General features: G+C 40.5%; 1 protein-coding gene across 1 annotated transcript in view; it reads right to left on the bottom strand.

Moving 5' to 3' along the window:
• Positions 1 to 4,246: 4,246 nt before the first annotated feature.
• Positions 4,247 to 19,328, bottom strand: part of LOC119741381 (low-density lipoprotein receptor-related protein 2-like) — a 30,682-nt gene continuing 15,600 nt past the window's right edge. Inside the window, exons 8-13 of the mRNA XM_038217132.1 lie at positions 15,026 to 15,217; positions 9,850 to 10,062; positions 9,232 to 9,438; positions 8,627 to 8,833; positions 6,237 to 6,348; positions 4,247 to 5,393 (exon numbers count right to left, since the gene is read on the bottom strand). Of these exons, the coding sequence (XP_038073060.1) occupies positions 5,246 to 5,393; positions 6,237 to 6,348; positions 8,627 to 8,833; positions 9,232 to 9,438; positions 9,850 to 10,062; positions 15,026 to 15,217 (1,079 nt within the window). The 3' untranslated portion in view covers positions 4,247 to 5,245. The remainder of the gene's footprint in view (positions 5,394 to 6,236; positions 6,349 to 8,626; positions 8,834 to 9,231; positions 9,439 to 9,849; positions 10,063 to 15,025; positions 15,218 to 19,328) is intronic.

The following is a 19,328-nucleotide window of genomic DNA, read 5'->3' on the forward strand; positions in this document are numbered from 1 at the left end:
AGCGCAAAAGCGCCACGGCAAGCGCAAAAGCGCCGCGACAAAAGAAAAAGCTCCACGGCAAGCGCAAAAGCGCCGCGGCAAAAGCAAAAGCGCCACGGCAAGCGCAAAAGCGACACGGCGAAAGCAAAAGCGCCACGGGTCTATTGGGATGGGGCGTAATCATACATGCCGCTACTACATCAAAAAATAAAATGGGAAGGAGAATGGCCGCCACCAGGAATTCTTATTAATCACAGAATTTAATTCTTTGAGAAGTGATTTTATGGCTGAGAAAATAGCAAGGCCAAGGAAAACCGGTCAGTGCAAGCAGCGTTCAGGGAATAAATCGTCGATAATAATTTGTTATAGGATAATTCCAAGATTATTCCAAGAGAGTTGCTGCCGTGAATCAGAGTTTATCAAGGAGTGGGACTCGCTATCAGCACCATCAGGGCCGTTCCTCATTTCTTTACATTTCGTGGGATGCAAAACAATTACGAGGACGGGAGGCTCTGTGAGCTGATGCATTTTTTTGAAGAGTTTTTTTCCTTCCGACTAGCATGCAGAAAAGAGTTCCGTTAATTTGAGACTTAGTTCACCCATGGGCGTCGCGAGGGGGGGGGGGGCAAGGGGGGCGCTTCCCCTCCCCTGGAAAAGCACCAAAAAAAGGAATAAAAAAAAGAGAAAAAAAGAAAAGAAAAAGAGGCGCGAAGTCATAGTGGTGTAAATTTAATGAGTTTGGGGGGGGGGCAAAATGTCCCTGCCCCCGTCTAAAACTGAGAAATCGAGAATTTGTTTTTCCTTGGCCTTGCTATTTTCTCAGCCATAAAATCACTTCTCAATTAATTTGAATTAAATTCTGTGATTAATAAGAATTCCTGGTGGCGGCCATTTTCCTCCTTCCCATTTTATTTTTTGATGTAGTAGCGGCATGTATGATTACGCCCCTTCCCAATAAACTTGCCGTGGCGCTTTTGCTTTTGCCGTGACAGTTGTGGGCCACCGTATGGTTTTGCCATGGTTAGCACGCCGCATGTATGTGCATACACAATATCGTGTACATGCATATCGTGTAGTTTGCCCAAACATCCCGAGGCATAGGTACACAGGCCGCAACTGCTCCGGTAAGTGTTTCAACTTCGTAAATTTTGATGTTATTTTAAATAGCACTTTGCGACACATTTTTATGCCGTGAATACTCAAGCTTGGAAGTTAAGTCTGTATGAAACATTTTTATGCCATAAAATAAATATCCCAGGTTGAAAGCCAAGTCTATATGAAAATTGTGCATAATATGACTTCAATTTTCGATACCGAACCTCCTTGTAATATTGACTGTATACTTGCACATACTTCGATCCTAAATATGTTGAATTATAGGGTCAATGCACTTTATTGAACTCGAATTTGGATAGCGTGGATGGAAAAAGAAATAAGAGAATGTTTAAGCCTGAAATGAAGCACATGAGATACACATAGATGGATGTACGAATACAGAATATTTAATACTCTTTTTATACCCGGATGATTGTGACAGGCCAGACTTAAATTCCTGACGTCACTTCGGACTTTGCATACTAGTTCCATTATCTACCTACCCACCAAGTTTCATGACAATCGGATCTTTCCTTATATGTGTTTTGAAAAATCGCATTTTTGATGACGTCATGATGACGTCACACATTTTTCAAAATTTTGTGCAAATACCTATTACCTAACAAACCAAATACAAAAAGAATTTTGAATTTTGCATGTTGCGTTCGTGAGATATGGCTAAAAGGTCCAAAAATTCAAATATTTATATAAAATCACATGATGACGTCATCATGACGTCACCTCATTTTTTATCTATAACACATCCCGGTTTACCCACATACCAAGTTTCAACCCAATCGAACTTACAGTTCTGTAGATATAGGACTTCAAAATATGCAGTTTGTGATAACGTCACGTGACCCCTGATGACGTAATCATGACGTCACACTTTGCCATAAGGACAATGCATATGCTTAATTTGAATGATGTATGACAAAGTTCAATGCCAAAAGTGGCGTGTACAAAAATCGTGTACAAAGTCTATTGGATTTTGCATGGAACAAAAAGAAGAAAGTAGGGAGAAAAAAAAAATCAGAACAGAAACAAAGGCTTTTTCGCTGCATTGCGAAAAAGCCAAAAAAAATAAAACAAAAACAATGCTTTTCCGCTTTCAAGCGAACGAAGCAAAAAATCAGAACAAAAACAAAGTTTTTTTTTTACAAATTTACATCACTATAGGGTCTTTATCTGAGATAAGTTTCATTGGAATAGGAAATTTGCGAAAAAGCCACTGAAAAGAAAGTTTACGACAGCGAAGTGTCGTTAATTTTTGTGCATAAACTAATTGCAACATGGAGATTTCTGCCTGATATGACATCACACTTTTGCTCAAGAAAATGGAAATTTTCACTAGCATAAAAACAAAAAAAGGCACCAAAATACCCTTGAAAATGGCAAATTGGAACCTAAAATAAGGTTAAAGGACACAAAGGTGCATTTCAAGGATTGCATTAAAAAAATACATTTCATGGGCCCTTTAACTTTAGTCCGTTTTCCCTTTGCAGTTCATTCCATCATCAGTTTGTAATGTTTTATCCCCAATCCCCGGTCCCCGGGATAGCTCGGTATAATAGACTGACACAATCGCTCTGGCTACATTTGTTTTGCAAGATTGATATTCGACCAATGTATTGTTTAATTAGTCTCTGAATTTCTGGTCCTACCCACTAAATGCAAACAATCCACTATTTGTTTGTCATTAGGCCTATATACAAGCGCAAATGTTGCCCCTTTTAAAGCGCAAATATTTACACTTTAATGTTCAAAATTTAAGTCAAGTGAGGTACTTTTTTGATATCCCACAAGGAGTAATTTAAAAAGCTCACATACAGTAAAAACATTTTTTTAAGCATTGTAAAAACAATTACGTGTACAATTACAAGAACAATTAAAACTATTAAAATGTCCTTATAAGCTATATAATTAATGTAAACTGAAACTTAATTAAATGATAAGCATATTAAAATAATACTTGGTGTCTGGTCCTTATACAGTTAAACATAAACGTTGAAACATAAGATTGTGATGTTTTATTGCACGAGGAATGAGGGGTGGTGGTGTCAGTTTTCGCAGCATATGGCACCCGCATACAACCAAACCTTGGGATCGGTCATGAAGTGGATAATTCTTGTCATTCAACCCGCAAACAAAGAACCAAACAACTGACAAAGAAACAACATTCCACCTGAGCTTTTACAATAATAAGTAGCGGATCTACTGCCCCCCCCCCCCCCCACACACACACACACACGTTTGTTTATAGTGTAATTCGAGGATTATTTATTGTTCCTCTTCCCTTTTCCTTTGTTTATACTAATTCTTTTTGGCAACAGCTTTCATTGGTTTTGTACACGTTTCCTTATCGAGGTCGTCCTCGATTTGGTTCCTCATCTCAATTCATCGATGATGTTCCACGTGTCTGTGCGTCCTCGATTTACACCATAAACACGTACACACATACATTTGTTTAAGTTACATACCTAGTGTGGACATTCTTTTGTTTTCGCGTAGTTAAGAACTCATTTTAATCACACTGTGAAAACTCTTTGGACAATTTTTTTTTCTGTGATCCCCTTTAGTGTTTCTCTTCATTTTCCAATGGATATATCTAACCCCAAAATGCCTCTTAACCTGTTTTACAGAGAGGGGGAAACACTGTGGACGTGGGCAAGTCTACACAACGTCGCTGTTACCTGGTTTATGTGGACATCTTTTGCTCGGAAGTCCACACAGTAAATGTAAAGCTTGTACACCCATTCAGCCGCTGACTAATGTTTTGATACAAGTAAACTGGGGCCAAAATGATACATAGAATGCTTAACTTCCTATATTTATTCTCCTATTGCCTTACAAAGCAGGAGAAAGCCTCGTAAATTTCTTTTTTTTTCGGGGGGGAGTCCCCGAAAATTTAACATATTTGAGTAAGTCAAAGCTGACTTATTGCAGTAGCTTTAGTCTAGACTTGAACTGTCTTGTTCGATCGGTTGAAGTACCAGCTCATTACAGTAAAGTGGTGTGCGCTACAAGTTGACTCTATAACCTTTATATAAAGTCGAACCGGCCAGCCGATCCCGGCAAGCTCGGTGGTCGACAGGTCGAGTGGTTAAGACGTCTGTACTACAGAGCAGGAAGTCGTGGGTTAGAGTCTAACCCAAGCAAGCGTGTGATTTTCTTTCTCGCAAGCTCTCAGACAGTACTGAGCATACAGTGCTTATTAATACTACGTCGGTGAAGGGCAAAAACCCATGCATATTTAGAAATGAACATCTCTCCGATGCAAAAATACTATAACGTATAGTCTTTTGGATATTTGACTATATTGTTACGTTCCGGTAGCTGTGGCTTTGATGAGCGGGTTGAACAGTAAACACGGAGAAACGAAGACACACTGGTATGAGTTCAGCTTAAAGGAAAGACTATTTTACTTGTAAGAACTCGATTCCATCGGGTCTTGTATAAATACAGAAGTATATAACCTCAGACCATGCGGCTGAAGCATGGGTATGGCTGGGTACCAGAACACAGGATTAGGTGACAGAAGACAGATGCCTGCAGTGGGAAATGTGGACATTTTATACTGTTTAAGAGGGGCAACTTTGGGTGAAAATAGGAAATGATGTCATAAGGAAAACATAACTTATGACATTATTTCTGAGTAAAGGTAGACTGACCATGGACTGACTTAACGGTCAGTCTGGGCCCTGGGGAGTACCCTTATGAGGTCACTTTTCCCCTGTACAAGGGTGAAATCACAGTCCTGGTATGCTCTGGGTATAATTTGCTCGGAAAAGAGTGAGGTGAAGACCTTGGAGTGTAATGTGGAACACCTGTTGTGTGAGTGGTAGTGTGGTTGCTCAGGGACAGACCAAATTTCGGTCTTACAATACCATCATCAGTGACTCTATAAATAAAAAATAATGCTTAATTAAACCCTGAAAATACAGACCGACAAAAATTTCTAACATACTGAAACAATGCAACACATGGCTCAGGATTTATCCTGTATTGTAAGTCTACCGAATAGTGGAAATTTACAGATTTGTTTCTCTTTTCAGTTGGTGTATCCTTATTTAAAAATCCACAATAAAAAAGAATGTACCAAACGTCTCTCTTCACGAGCTTGCTTAAACTCTTGAGGGCGCTCTTGATATTTTCGTCATGCACACTTTTCTTAGAAGAGGGTCTCGCTGTACAGGGGCTCGGCGATATGCTTTTCGTAATGGACGTAAGTTGAGTACTCCTTCGGGAACACCTCCTTGCATGTGCGATCTGCTATGTCAGATATTGGCACTCTACCCCCAAATCGTCGCCTTCTCCTCCTAAATAGTCACAGAAAACGCAGAAAACACAGAAAATATAATTAGACAACCTGTCTGACCTTCTGCGAAATTTTTGATGAGATGCATCTTTCGAAATGCCGCTGGGATTGAGAATTACTTTGAACAATTATACGAGCATTTGCATTTAATCCCAAAAGTAAACATACCGAATCCTTATCAAAAAGTTTACCTCTATTAAAGACTGGTAGCATTGTTGTAGAACTCGTACTCGGTACTCGTACCGAGTACTTTTTGGGGGAGTACCTTGTACTCGTACTGGAATACCTTGTACTGGTACTTGTACTCGAATGTCAAAGTACTCGTAATCGAAATAATACTCAACCTTCAAAGTACTCGTACTCGAATAGTAGTACTCGGGGGAAAATGGTACATGTATAGCTTGACTTGCCACGGCCTTAATTTATCGATACTTTGAAATGATTGATTGGCTTGTGGAGAAATCGAAGTTTCCTGATTTTCCTCTGTGCACGTCCGGACAAACACATTTAACAGGTATCCGTGAGTGGGTCTGTATATCGGTCTGACTGGGCCTTGGCCAATTACGCACAATGAACCATTTATGGCCGTATTCGGAAAAAAAAGTACTCGTACTCGTGCTCGGGTAAATACAAGTACTTGTACCCGTACTCGTACTCATACTCGTACTTGGAAGTGCAAGTACTCGTACTCGGAGATCTTTTCTTGTACTCGGAGGTGCAAGTACCGGTACTCGTTTTTTTTACTCGTACTCGTACTTGGCAACCTAAGTACTCGGCAGTACTCGGTACTCGGAAAAAAAAGTACTCAACTACTTTACCGGAGCCAGATTTTATAATGGCATACCTCTTGACGGTGATTGCCACAACGCAGATGATGGCGACTGCCACAAGGAAAAGAACAGCTCCCCCAGACCCACCTGCAATGATCGCCACAGGTATGGCACCTGTACTCTTTCCTATGGAATACAATAACAAAGATATTTGAGCATAGCTCAGCACACCCAAATTATAACTACATTTATGTCTGGTCCGTGCTTTTGCATTTTGCCCAAAGATGGCCAGGAACGTTTGAAATTCGTCTGTCCGTGCCTTTTTGGGTGTGGCACCCGAGTTTTATTGAGAGAAAATGCACAACAATCGGCCACGTTAATTTATTGAAATAAAATCTGTACTTAAGAATAAAATTTGCCTCAGCTTCGAGAGTTAGTCAGGTTGGATCTTCCACTGCATTTTCACCTTCAGTTGGAATCCCACCGAGTCACACGGGGAAGAGTTTCTATCCTGACAAGGATACGATGTGTTTTCTGATAGGACATTTCTTCGCGATTTTATTCACATGTATTTCAATTCTTTCTGGCATAATGAAACCAAGGATTCTTCAAAAGCGCACAGCAAGCACTGTATGTAGGGCCTAGCCCGGAAGACTATACGAAAGCAAGAGAGAGAAGATATGGAACAAATGTTAAGCTTTTATATTTCAGGGAGGCAAGAAGCCCCTTAAAGACATTCCAGAAAAACCCACAGCATCAGGTAAAGGAACTGAAAAACCCAATCCACGTACATGTTGGACCCGGGCAGGATTCAGAAAAGAGTCACACCACAGAGGCGCGGTGGAACAGTGGGAGCTTTGTAAATACTTCATCTATGACGACAAAAACTACACGATACCATCTGTTATATCCTAAAGTATTTATTTGTTAACATTTTTGGAACAAGTATATCTTACATACGGAGTGGTTTTGCTTACAGTTTTATGAATATTTCCGTTTCAAATGTCATGTATTGGAGTATCATGGCCTAGCGGTTAAGAACACCGGACTCATGCTCTGGTGTTTCAGAGGCAACAGTAGCGTGGGTTCGAGCCCGCCGGGTTTGCCCCGGTGTTTCTGGTCTCCTGTATAAACTCCCACGTGGAGTATTTTAGGAGAAGAACCAACCAAGAGCTTTAGACGAGGAACGAACCACGGATCCTAGACACAAGGATGAACGACCGTTCAGAGCTCTAGTACAAAATGCACTGAGCGGACTTGCCTAATAATTGGATGGACGCGTGATAACGGGCATTAATACCCGTTTGCATGTTAATCGCGAATGTTCCAGGTGTGCCATTTGTCGGTTTTGTTTGCATGACATCTAAAACGGAAATATTCATAAAACTGTAGGCAAAACCACTCCGTATGTAAGATATACTTGTTCCAAAATTGTTAACAAATAAATACTTAAGGATATAACAGATGGTATTGTGCAGTTTTTGTCGTCATAGATGAAGTATTTACACGAGAACTAAACGTCAAATGTGACACCTTTTCCAAGGAGAACACCGTTTACCAATATCTCGGTTTTAATTAGGCTTTCATTATAAAGTTCGAGAGAGATGTGGTCCCGAACTGATGAAACAAATGCGACATTTCATAATTTTAAAGCTAAGATATTGTGCTCGGCGTTAACATAGTGGTTATGTATTTATCACTTATCAGAATTCAATAATAAAGGCCACAAACGTAGGATCATGAATATTCAAAAATATAACTAGCTGGCTTGACAGACGTCGACACCAGATCGGGCGCAGAGCCCTGCAAATCTGAAAGCCGCCGAGCGCAGGGGTCTTTGTTGACAAGTATTCGTGGTATTCCCACCTGTACGGGCCGTTATCACGTGTCTAACTAGTAGTTTGGCCGAGTTATCAATCCTTCTGTGTAGGATCCGTGAACGAACCACTGCGCCAGTCTGACTCCTGTTTATAAGGCAATATTGCGGTGTCGATGACACTCTAGCTATAGCATGATTTATCGCACACCCGACGGAGCTATAGGGTTAATCAAAAATCTCTTTAGAGGTCTGTAGCTACGTAAAACTGACTCTATATATAAAGACATATAATCCATGCTCTGCTGAAAAAATCCATTCAATTGACGTCATCCGTCTTCCTTTTGCTCCGTGTGGCCTCCTACCCCAAACTACTTTTTGTTCTCATGAGGTTCTAAGCGCGAAGATATATGCTCACAATACGTCTGGACCGTCCTGGATAATCTGAAACTTCATTACTTATTGCTTGTCTTTTCAAGTTGTTTTGCTGGATGGCAGGTTTCCCAAGTATCACGTATAACCTGAACCACTGGGCCGGTTCATTAAAGTGTGACTTCAAAGAGGCGATAAAGCCATATTTCCTATAAAAATAGGTTTCCTGATAGGATTCAATACTTATAGGTTTGCTTGGCAATGACATCTACTTACCAGAGATAGGGTCCTCCTTCTTACATTGAGGTGCTTGACCGGTCCACGTGAAGTCTGATCGGCACCTCCTTGTGGCTGACCCGCTGAGTTGATATCCGTCCGGGCAGGCATACTGGACCGAGTCACCGAGTTGGTACACGGTACGCTGATCCGATACCACCATCAGAACGTCAGATGGGTCAGGGGTGGGTGGTGTGCAACCGGAAACTGACATAACAATTTGGAAATGGCAACCCTTGAACTAATGAATGATTTAGCAAACTGACTAATCAACAGAGTGTCTGGTCAATTTAACTACTAAATTAATGAAACTACGGTGTTTAAACTACAAAAGCACTTGTCATAATAGTCTGCTGTTCGATGTCTCTGATACACTTTTTTTATAATTAAATATCACAAAATTGTGGAATTTGATACAAAATAATACTATTGAATGTGCTACCCATATCGTTGGTCGAATCAATTTCCAGGGATCCACACCTAAAACCTGCGAAGAGCGAAAGTTTGAGCTTATCTGATAACTGACACATGGAATCGTCACTTTCTATGGAAGTTACATAAAGATCACGAAAATCGTTGATTGCTGGGCAATGATATCTTCTTACCAGTGGCAGGGTCATCCTCCATACATTGGGGTGCTTCACCAGCCCACGTGAAGTCTGACCGACAGATCCTTGTAGCTGATCCGCTGAGTTGATATCCGTCTGGGCAGGCATACTGGACCGAGTCACCGGGAAGATAAACCGCCCGCTGATCCGATACCACCATGAGAACATCAGATGGACCAGGAGTGGGTGGTGTGCAACCAGAAACTGATACAGCAATTTTGAAATGGCAATGCTTGAACTGATGAATGGTTCACCAAACTGACTAATCAACAGATTGTTGGGTCATTAAGTGATTAATGAAACTACGGTTTTTAAATTACAAAAGCATCTTGTCTTGCTCTGCAGTCTGCTCAATAAACACAAAAAGTGATGTTTGATACAGGATCATTCCTTTGAAAATGGGGACGTGACACATAATTTGATTATTTTAAAACTCGATTTCAATATGCTACCCATCGTTGATCGATTTTTTTTCGGACGCTTTTGAAAGCTCTAGAGAGCCACACCAAGAAACCACGAGGAGTAAACTAAACATGGACGCTTCTCCTCTATGGAAGTGATATAAAGCTCAAGCAAAAAAACTTGTTTGCCCGACAAGGATATGTATCTTTTTACCATCAGGAGTAGGTTCTAGCTCGTCCTGACATACGGGTGCTTCGCCAGCCCATGTAAAGTCTGATAGGCAAATCCTCGTGGCTGATCCGCTGAGTTGATATCCGTCCGGGCAGGCATACTGGACCGAATCACCGGGATGGTATACGGCTTGCCCTCCCGATACCACCATCAGGACATCAGATGGGTCGGGAGTAGGAGGTGCACACCCAACAACTGCTCATTATAAAATTAAAAAAGTCATTTTTGCATCCCATTTCAAATCTTTTGTTAACCCAAGATCAAAACGGGTTCTTTTATACTGAGTCTAATACACGACAGGCCAATATTTTTTGGATTTGGATTTTGTACCTCCTAGGCAGGAGGTCCCGATACCCCGCCGCGGCTATCGGGGGACAGTGGCGTCGCCAGGGGGGGGGGGGGGGGGGGGGGGGGGGGGGGGGGGGGGGGGGGGGGGGTGCCAGGGGGGGGGGGGGGGGCACGTGCCCCCCCCCTGGAAAACCTAGTGCCCCCCGAGTGCCCCCCCCCCCATCAAATGCTGGTGCCCCCTATCCTCTGCAAAATTCTGCGCGTTGTTAAAATCATTACCTCAAAAATAGCAATTTCTGGAGATATCTTCAGATCGAATTTAGCATCAAATGTGGCACCATTTTGCATCTAGCCCATCCTCCGTATGCGAAAATTTTCCAAAGGGGAGGGGGTACCCCCTCCCCTTAGACCCCTCCCCCAGGACGGCGATCCGTATCCACCTAAGTGCCCCCCCCCCCCATCAAATGCTGGTGCCCCCCCTGTGCCCCCCAGACTGAAAAGTCTGGTGACGCCACTGTCGGGGGACACGAGAATTGAAGAGCATTCCTCACAAAATAATGCGCCCCCGCACATGAGGTATATATGCTCTGTATATCGTGGGGTCCCAGTGCCGAACTTCCCCAAACTCAACCTCATCCCCGAGGGTTACTTTATTTTCAACTTCGTTTCAAGGATAGAGCAGGTAGTGGTGGAAGCGTACTGATTGACACCATGGGAACGAGGTTGCCCATTTAAACACTGATCTCCATGTAAACAAATCTGAGTATCATAATTATTGGCTTCGCTGTTGAACTTGAATGGCGCCGCCATCCGCTATATTACCACTACACGAACAATAGATTTGTAAAGAAAAATGTCTCATAATTACGGTGGCCCTGGAACGACATTTTAATATTGACCTTTTTAATGTGAACCTTGTAATATTGACGTTGTACCTTCGCAATATGCACGTTGCACGTGGCTTAATATCGCATTGTGGAAGTTGTTCCTTCTTAATGTGAATGTTCCAACTTGTTAATGCTCACGTTCGATCTTGTCAATGTACACCATTGATCATGCTTGATGTCAACGTTGCACCTTGCTTCTTCGCAATATGAACCATGTACCTTCGCATTGTGAACGTTTGACCTTGCATCTTGTTAATATCATTGTTGAACCGTCCTCCTTCGCAATGTGAATCATGCATTCTAAAAAGTACGAAGTCCTTGTCAAGCCCTATAGTTAAACAACCAGTTATGATGGAGTTTCAATCTGACGGCTGTTTAATGTCACTTAACCTGGGCGTCTACCTTGTAGTGATTTTTATCATGAATCAAGGCTCTCTGATTTATTTCACATATCTTTTATAATTCATGTTCAGGCTAATGAGCGCTGTTTCACTAGAAATGATGTGTTCAATTCATGAGACTAATTAATTTCTTGACGGTATACTCTCTGTCAATTACAATAATGCAAAACAGTGTTCTGTGATCACGTTAAGAAGGCTTTTATCATAATACTTTACATCCTTCAAGCCCTATTCAGATTTTTTTTGTTTTTAATCATAGTTACGGGAGATTTCCGTCGAGATCCGCGTATTTAATTAGTATAAGAGTATGATCTTAAGATGTAATTGAAAGGAACATCATTTATATGCGGTGGTACCGTTACGAAATAATATCCACGTCTTATAAGGCATGACAACAATGGTAAGGGCACACATTGATATGTATTACTTTGGGGAAATATCAGGGATTTCACCAACGGTCCCATTTCCGTCAATCATTGTAAAAGCGATAGCGCGCGGGGCACAGGTGGCTTCGGTCAATTATTTAATTGTTCGTTCAGTGCATACACCCGCAACATACTCGAGCTTGTCTAGGGGCTAGACGTTTTTATGGTTGAATGCGCAATTACCCGCTGCAGCGATAACCCGCCACCGCGAGAGAGCGCCGCATCACGACCGCACCGTTGCGTTGAGCGCGAATCACGTGTTGCCGGGCACCCTATACGAAGTTGTTTGCTTGGAGTTCATGCATACATGACTGGTCGTCAGCCAATTGCGAATATTCTAGAAGTCAATAAACGTCAATATGAAGAAGTTACAAGGTTCATATTAAAAAGGTCAATATTAAAATGTCGTTCCAGGGCCACCGTACATAATTGACATGCACACTTTTTTCTTACTCAACGTATTATATTTTTGTATTAAAAAAATTAAAGGGCAACAAAACATATTTTTCATATACATTTTATGTTTAGAAAAAAAAATGGGGGGGGGGGGGCTTTCAGATGGTTCTATTTTTTTTTTTTAACGATGGGAGTGGTTGAGACTGGTTCCCTCCCCATATTCGAATGGAAGGATCGGGAACCAGCGCTTAGCTTCACTTGTTTAAATATTTAGCACAAATTGTTTGAAACATTTCGGAAAGATTTTTATGAACAGTTTGTAAATGGTGGCAAAACATGTGCATTCATGTTATAGTCACGTGGTATTTATCACAAATCGCTATAAATCTAGGTATAAATCTAAAGTATGGTGTTCCATATGTGCCATCGGCGTCCCATTTTTGGGCGTCGCATTTTTAAGCTCTGGCAGGGATCATTTTCATAGATTTCATGCAAGACGGCCAGAGCTTATTGTGCACTCGCACTTGTTTACATGCATGGAGATCAGTCGATTCGATACATTTTGTTTATAGCGCCCTCTAACGACGCGGCGGCGGAACGGCTTTTGTCAAGGACCAGCTGCAAATCCATTCTTGGACGAAGACCAACTGAAAAAACAGGGAAAAAAAGTCCCAATGCCTCACACACTGTGTAGGACGCATGCCACTAACATTTTGCCTATAATACAGGGTGAGTAAAACAAACAAACAAACAAACCCAACCCAAATGTCGGGACTATTGTTTTAGTGAAGGTTTGCATGCAGCACTTTCAAAATCTAGGATATAAAAGCCCAATTCACAAGCTTTCATTTAGTACAAGAATCATTGAAATCACTCATGTACTTTTCAAGTTACGGAATTTTAAACACAACCACCGTGTTAAAGTGTGCGTTATTTCAGTAAAACAAAAACAATTCACATTCACATCCCAATGTTTTATTTACTCACCCTGTACAGACTCACCCAGTACAGGGTGAGTCAAAAAGAAAGTGACCGAATTGGAACGAAAACTATATTGTCAAAAAATGTGGCTCTTTCTATTTCATAACAATAACGATAACATACATGTAGGCCCAAGAGCGGATCCAGAACACATTTTTTTTGAGGAGGGCCAAAAAAAGTTTGGTCCCCCAAAAAAGTGGGTCTACAAAATTACGGCGTGGGGTTCGGGGCCCGCTAGGGCCCCGAAATTTTTTTGGATCCTAGATGCTCTGTGGTGCGATCTGAGGAAATTTCTGACCACTTTAACCAATTTTTTTTTGAGGAAAAGATGGTGGTGTACTCATTGCCTGCCTTTATTGCGATGTCACATTTAAAAAAAAAATTGGTTTCGTTTTGGGGGGGCCATGGCCCCCTTTGGCCCCCCCCCTGGATCCGCCCTTGTGTAGGCCTACTAGGATAAAGTACATGTTATTGACTAGTGACTGTGAACATTTCACGTAATTTGCAAACTCTTTTCACAAGTTATGACTATCTTAATACAAAGATAACTAAATTCAGCTGTCCACCACTTAACATTTACCGTTATACGAACAGATGAATACCCATCAAATACAATGAAACACATATAAAAGGTTTTTTGACCTCCATGAATGAACGAAACTTGCAAAGGAAAACAGATAAAAATCGCCATCAAAATTTCAGATAAAATAGTGGACTTGTTCCTCATATTCAAAACACAAAATCTGAAAGTAAAATATAATATTTCAGTCTTGACTGAAGTGATTAAAATCTCATTTGTAATCGGATGCCTGCGTGTATAATCTGTAAATCTCACTCAGCTCAATAGCTTCCTATGGCATTCCGTGGACAGCTATAAAAATGGGTTCTTAGTAAAACGTGCATAAGTTCTGAAGGGTCGATTTCAGTTTTGCTTTTTCTTCAGATGAATGGAATAATATGCTCTTTAAAAAGACATAATATTATGACAATCATGTATTAATGTTGATTGCTTTTTAAGAAAACAGAATAACAACCAATGCAGGTCACTTTCTTTTTGACTCACCCTGTAGAGCAAATAACATAACTGGTGTATCACTGACATTTTCGTGAAAACAGTGTGATTTTGTTTGAGGGTGGTAAACCTGATAGTATCAACGGATGCCGGTGATTTTCAATTTGCTCTGCGTTTTGGCCGTTATACATTAGGCATAAATAGATTGTTAAAGTTAAAATCACTGTGATTTTTCAAATTTTCTCCATTTTTTTCCGGAACGAATGTAATGTCATTGAAGGCATACATTTTATTAACCACTTACAGGCAATGATACGTTTTAATAAAAAAAGAGCGTTATTATAATGCGCCTGTTTCACGCTCGAGTTGAATTTAGAATATAAGTGCGATATCCACAACACATCATTTAAATCAAAAGCTGAATTGAAATGGACCTTTTTTTTCCTTTCAATGTCTCATTGGAAACTTCGTAGTGCCAACAATGATTAATTCAATTTTAAAATTATTTTGATAAAACTCTGGACCTCGTTTTAAGAAGAGAATTTTTTGGGGAACAAAATGGATGTCATTGGGTTTAAAATTGAAATTACACTTAAGGTCCTGGATGTTTTCTTAATTAATAGGCCTAATCTTGATGGTGGTATACTAACAATTGGACAGGGTCATTATACGATTTAACTAAAAAGGATTGAATTCTTTTTAAATAATTTCATAAAATGATGGGGGAAAAAGAGAGAATTGATTGTGACTGAATGTGACATCACTAACCTGTTAAGCTGCATGTAGGTTGCTGGCCGGACCAGGTTAAATCCGAAAGACAGATCCTTGTGGTTGATCCACTGAGCTGATATCCATCCGGGCAGGCATACTGGACCGAGTCACCAGGAAGGTATACGGCTTGCTGCCCCGATACCACCATCAGAACGTCAGATGGGTCGGGTGGAAGAACACAGGAGGTAGCTAGTAAAGAGGAGGCAGAGAGAGGAGCCGTTTACAAAAGGAAAGAAGAGAAAAAGAAAAATGGACTTCGAAAAGACTTTGCTTCTAACATGAAACGTCTTTTTATGTGGCCGCGAAGTCACTGGGTGATAAAAATGACGATTATTCATAAAAACGATTCAGGTCAGCCATTAGGAGTATTAAATGCCCCTTTTCTGCTGCGATGACAAGAAGTTTTCATAGTCAGAAAAGATAGAGAGAACTATTTTCGGGCGATTTCTTTTTAGGGGGGAGGGGGTTGCTTTAAAGTACAACACAATTTTTTAACGGGACAAGTTTAACTGGACTGTTGCAAAGGCCCAATTGCATAAAAGTTATTATTGGTTGAAAAAAATATAAAAATTTGAAGGTTTATTTCATTACCCTAACCCTAACCCTAACCATGGGCGTCGCGAGGTGGGGGGGGGGGGGGCAAGGGGGGGGGGCGCCCCCTGGAAAAGCAAAAAAAAATAAAAAAAAAAAAAAAATTATGTTTTGCCTGCGACGCCCATGACCCTAACTCTTATTGTTGGTCAATAAAAAAGCCGCAAAAATGTGAAGGTTTATTTAATTGCCCTAACACTAACCTACACCCAAACCCTAACTCTAATTGTCCGTCGATACAAAGTTTGAAAGTTTGTCATTACGTTTCAATTCGTAAGAATTACAGTGGCCCTTAAGGAAATGCACACCATTTTTTTTTCTCGCTATGGTTAGGTCAAATAGGATAGGATCTTTATTCCAGACCATGCTCCTTCCTTTAAAATGACAGTATAGTAGGCCCAAAAAATTCTCAGGATGCTTGATCCTAGTATTTATAATAAGATTTTCACAGTTCCGTGTTTGTTGGCAAACGGTGTCCGCTTCCTTCAAATTGAAATTGAGTCAAAACTGTTTTCAATACGAACAGGATTTGAGGTTTTCGCAGAGTGTAACGTTGGGGAAGCTTGCAGATACAGTTCTCAGAACCATTAATAATTGCCTGCACCTGGTGCATCTGCAAACTTTCCCCAAAAGATCCAAAAGATGACGTAGACTTTATTTCTCTTGAATGCTAAAAGAATAATTCAAGCAACAATATGCAGCTGTACAGATTTTTGCAACATAACACAAACATGCCCAAATGTGATGGGAGATCACATAACTCTGTCTGATTTATCATGTTTAATATTATGATATAATTTCAAAGAGGAAGTTTTGGAGAAAATATCTCAATAAGCAAAAATAAATGTCAGCGACTAAGCACAAAGAGTGAATAAACATTTTGAAAATAAATCACGGCACGGCCAAACAAAATAAGCTTCATAAAGAACAGATATTCAATATTGTTTATACAAAACAGATTTTAGAAAAATGATCTTCTTCCTTTTTCGTCCCGAAGTGACTTTTGGCAGAATGCCTTTTGGCAGCGAGAACTTTGAATACACTCTCGGTGTCAACACAGAACAAGGAAGTGCTCAATATTCGGAGCTCAAATTATAAGGGAATTGGGAATTGAAAATAAACTCTGAACCAATTCAACAATTAAGAAAAATGGATTGGTTTATTCATGTCAAGAAACGAGCGTCATCCAGAGATAAAACGAAACCAAACTCTTTTGAAAGCAAAAGTTTATTAAACACCAAATTCACATCGCGTGGGTGGTGCTCGTGTATTGTGAAGTAATCCGAATACATTCGGTTAGTGTAATTATGTTACAAAATTATGCAATAATTGGTGCGCTAGAATTTTTTTTTACCCTACCAAGTATCATTTGCGGCTTTGCGGTCAGGTTTTACTGAATACACGGATTTCAAAACGAAAGTGTGTGATGTATGCGGCCGTAGGAAGCGGTACGGCAGGTACGGCTATAGCCGTACCAATAATAACAGGCCTATTTTTAATTTTTTTTTTTAATGTATACAAGGCCTTGCATGGCCCCAAGGACGGATTTTCGTTTGGTTTCTAGATGCTCTGTGGTGCGATCTGAGGCTATTTCTGACCACTTTAACCATTTTTTTTAAAGGAAAAGATGGTGGTGTAGGCAGTGACTGCCTTTATTGCGACGCCCTTAAAAAATAAATAATATTGGAGGGGGGGGGGGAGGCATGGCCCCCGGTGCCCTCCCCCACATTTTTCTTGTTTTCTTTTTGTGTTTTTTTGGGTGTGTTTGTGTCTAAAGGGAAAGGGCGTAATCATACATGTCACCACTAGGCCTACATGTTAAGTGAAACAGAATGGCGTTTGGCCGCCACCATGAATTTTAGTTGAGAAAATAGCAAGGAAGAACTGGTTTTGTGCAAGCAAAATTCTGGGAATTAATATCTTGTTGGGAAATTCCAAAATCATTCAAAGAAAGTAATTACCGCTGTGAATCAGAGTTTATGAAGGGACGGAAAGTGGGAATTGCTATCAACAAGGCCGTTCGTCATTCTTTACCTTATTGGATGTCATGTGAATCAAGCTGGAGGACGATTCACTCAGCGAGCTGATGTATTTTTTTTTTAGAAAGAGAACAAACTTAACAAATACGCTCGGCAGTTCAATCATGTACATACACTAGTATCCATACCTGTGAATTAAATCTTAAATAAACGGAAATCTTCCCTACAAGCTGGTTGCACAAATAAATGTTTTTCTAAAAAATACATCAGCTCACAAAGCCTCTTGTCCTCCAATTTGATTCACATCCCATAAAAGATAAAGAATGAGGAACGGCCCTGTTGATACTGATAGCAAATCCCACTTCCCGTCCCTTCATAAACTCTGATTCACGGCGGCAACTTTCTTGAATTGATTTTGGAATTTTCCAACAAGATATTTAATATCAACGGATTATTCCCTGAATTTTGCTTGCACAAAACCAGTTTTCCTTGCTATTTTCTCAGCTAGAAAACCACTTCTTTTTAAGAAAACACAAATACAAGTCTGAGGAAAACTAAAACTCATGGTTAAATTCCATTTAGCTTAACTTGTAGTGCATATGGCGACATGTATAATTACGCCCTTTCCCTGTGAACACAATCATGGATCAAGCTGAAGAGCACAAATCTAGAAAGAGAGTCAAGCTACAGTTCTGATGTGATGCTTGTGATGTAATTTATCCACTTTGAGACCAACCCACTAAAACACAAATGCATTTCATTAAAAAAGTCAGGGGAAAGTGGCCAGGAAATGCCTCCGATTGCACTACAGAGCATCTAGATCCAAAATAGTTTTGCGATGAGCAAAATGTCCAAAACGTTTCACTGCGATAGGCCAAATTTTGACGATTTAATTTTGACGATTTATGTAAAGTTCATCAAGTGACATATACTGGTTCAACTTGCAGTTGTGCAGTGCTCCAAAATGTGTCTTGTACAAATTACAAAGAATAAAATTCCCTATATACGTGCACATGTATTTCTGTACAAATATTGATAGTGTTGGGGGGGGGGGTTGGCTTTTGGTTACATTTAATTTGGGAGGGATTGGGTCAAATCCTGGATCCGCATCTGCAGGCCTGCCACTCTCACGCATTGAGCGTATAACTATAAGACTCATACATTTCAGGTTATTCTCATGCTCTAACGCCGACATGGGATTTCTCACGTTAAAAAAATATAAAAAGATAATTGACTCCAAACTTGAAAATGATGTTTAAATGAAGATTTTTCGGGGTCCTTAAGCGGGCCCCGAACCCCACGCCGTAAGGGCTTCGCGCTACCGGCTCGCATCAACTGAGCTCCCTGCCCTGAGATGAGCCTAACCAATCATTTTTAGCTTCCTACGGGCCTGTATACGGCGCACAACGCAAACCAAGGAGGAAGTCCAAACATTTCCTAGTGATAGAGCATTCATGTGACAACTTCAACCTCCACTAAATCATACGTTATGTTTGAGATAAAACGGAAGTTAAGTAGACTGACTGGTATGACTCGTCCTATCACGGAAATCGATCTTTTTAGGGACCTTCTCAAAGGCTGGACCCAGAGAATATAACCAAATATCCCCCGAGGGATAATACAAACAAGTTTACAAGATCAAGTCCAAAAAGCAAGATGAAATATCATCAGTAAAACTGAACAAAATAAATTAAACGAAAGTAGTGCCTACGGGACTAGGTCTATCGAGT

The sequence above is a fragment of the Patiria miniata genome, unplaced genomic scaffold (assembly GCF_015706575.1).
Source record: "Patiria miniata isolate m_02_andy unplaced genomic scaffold, ASM1570657v1 HiC_scaffold_5, whole genome shotgun sequence".
In the NCBI taxonomy this organism is placed as follows: domain Eukaryota; kingdom Metazoa; phylum Echinodermata; class Asteroidea; order Valvatida; family Asterinidae; genus Patiria; species Patiria miniata.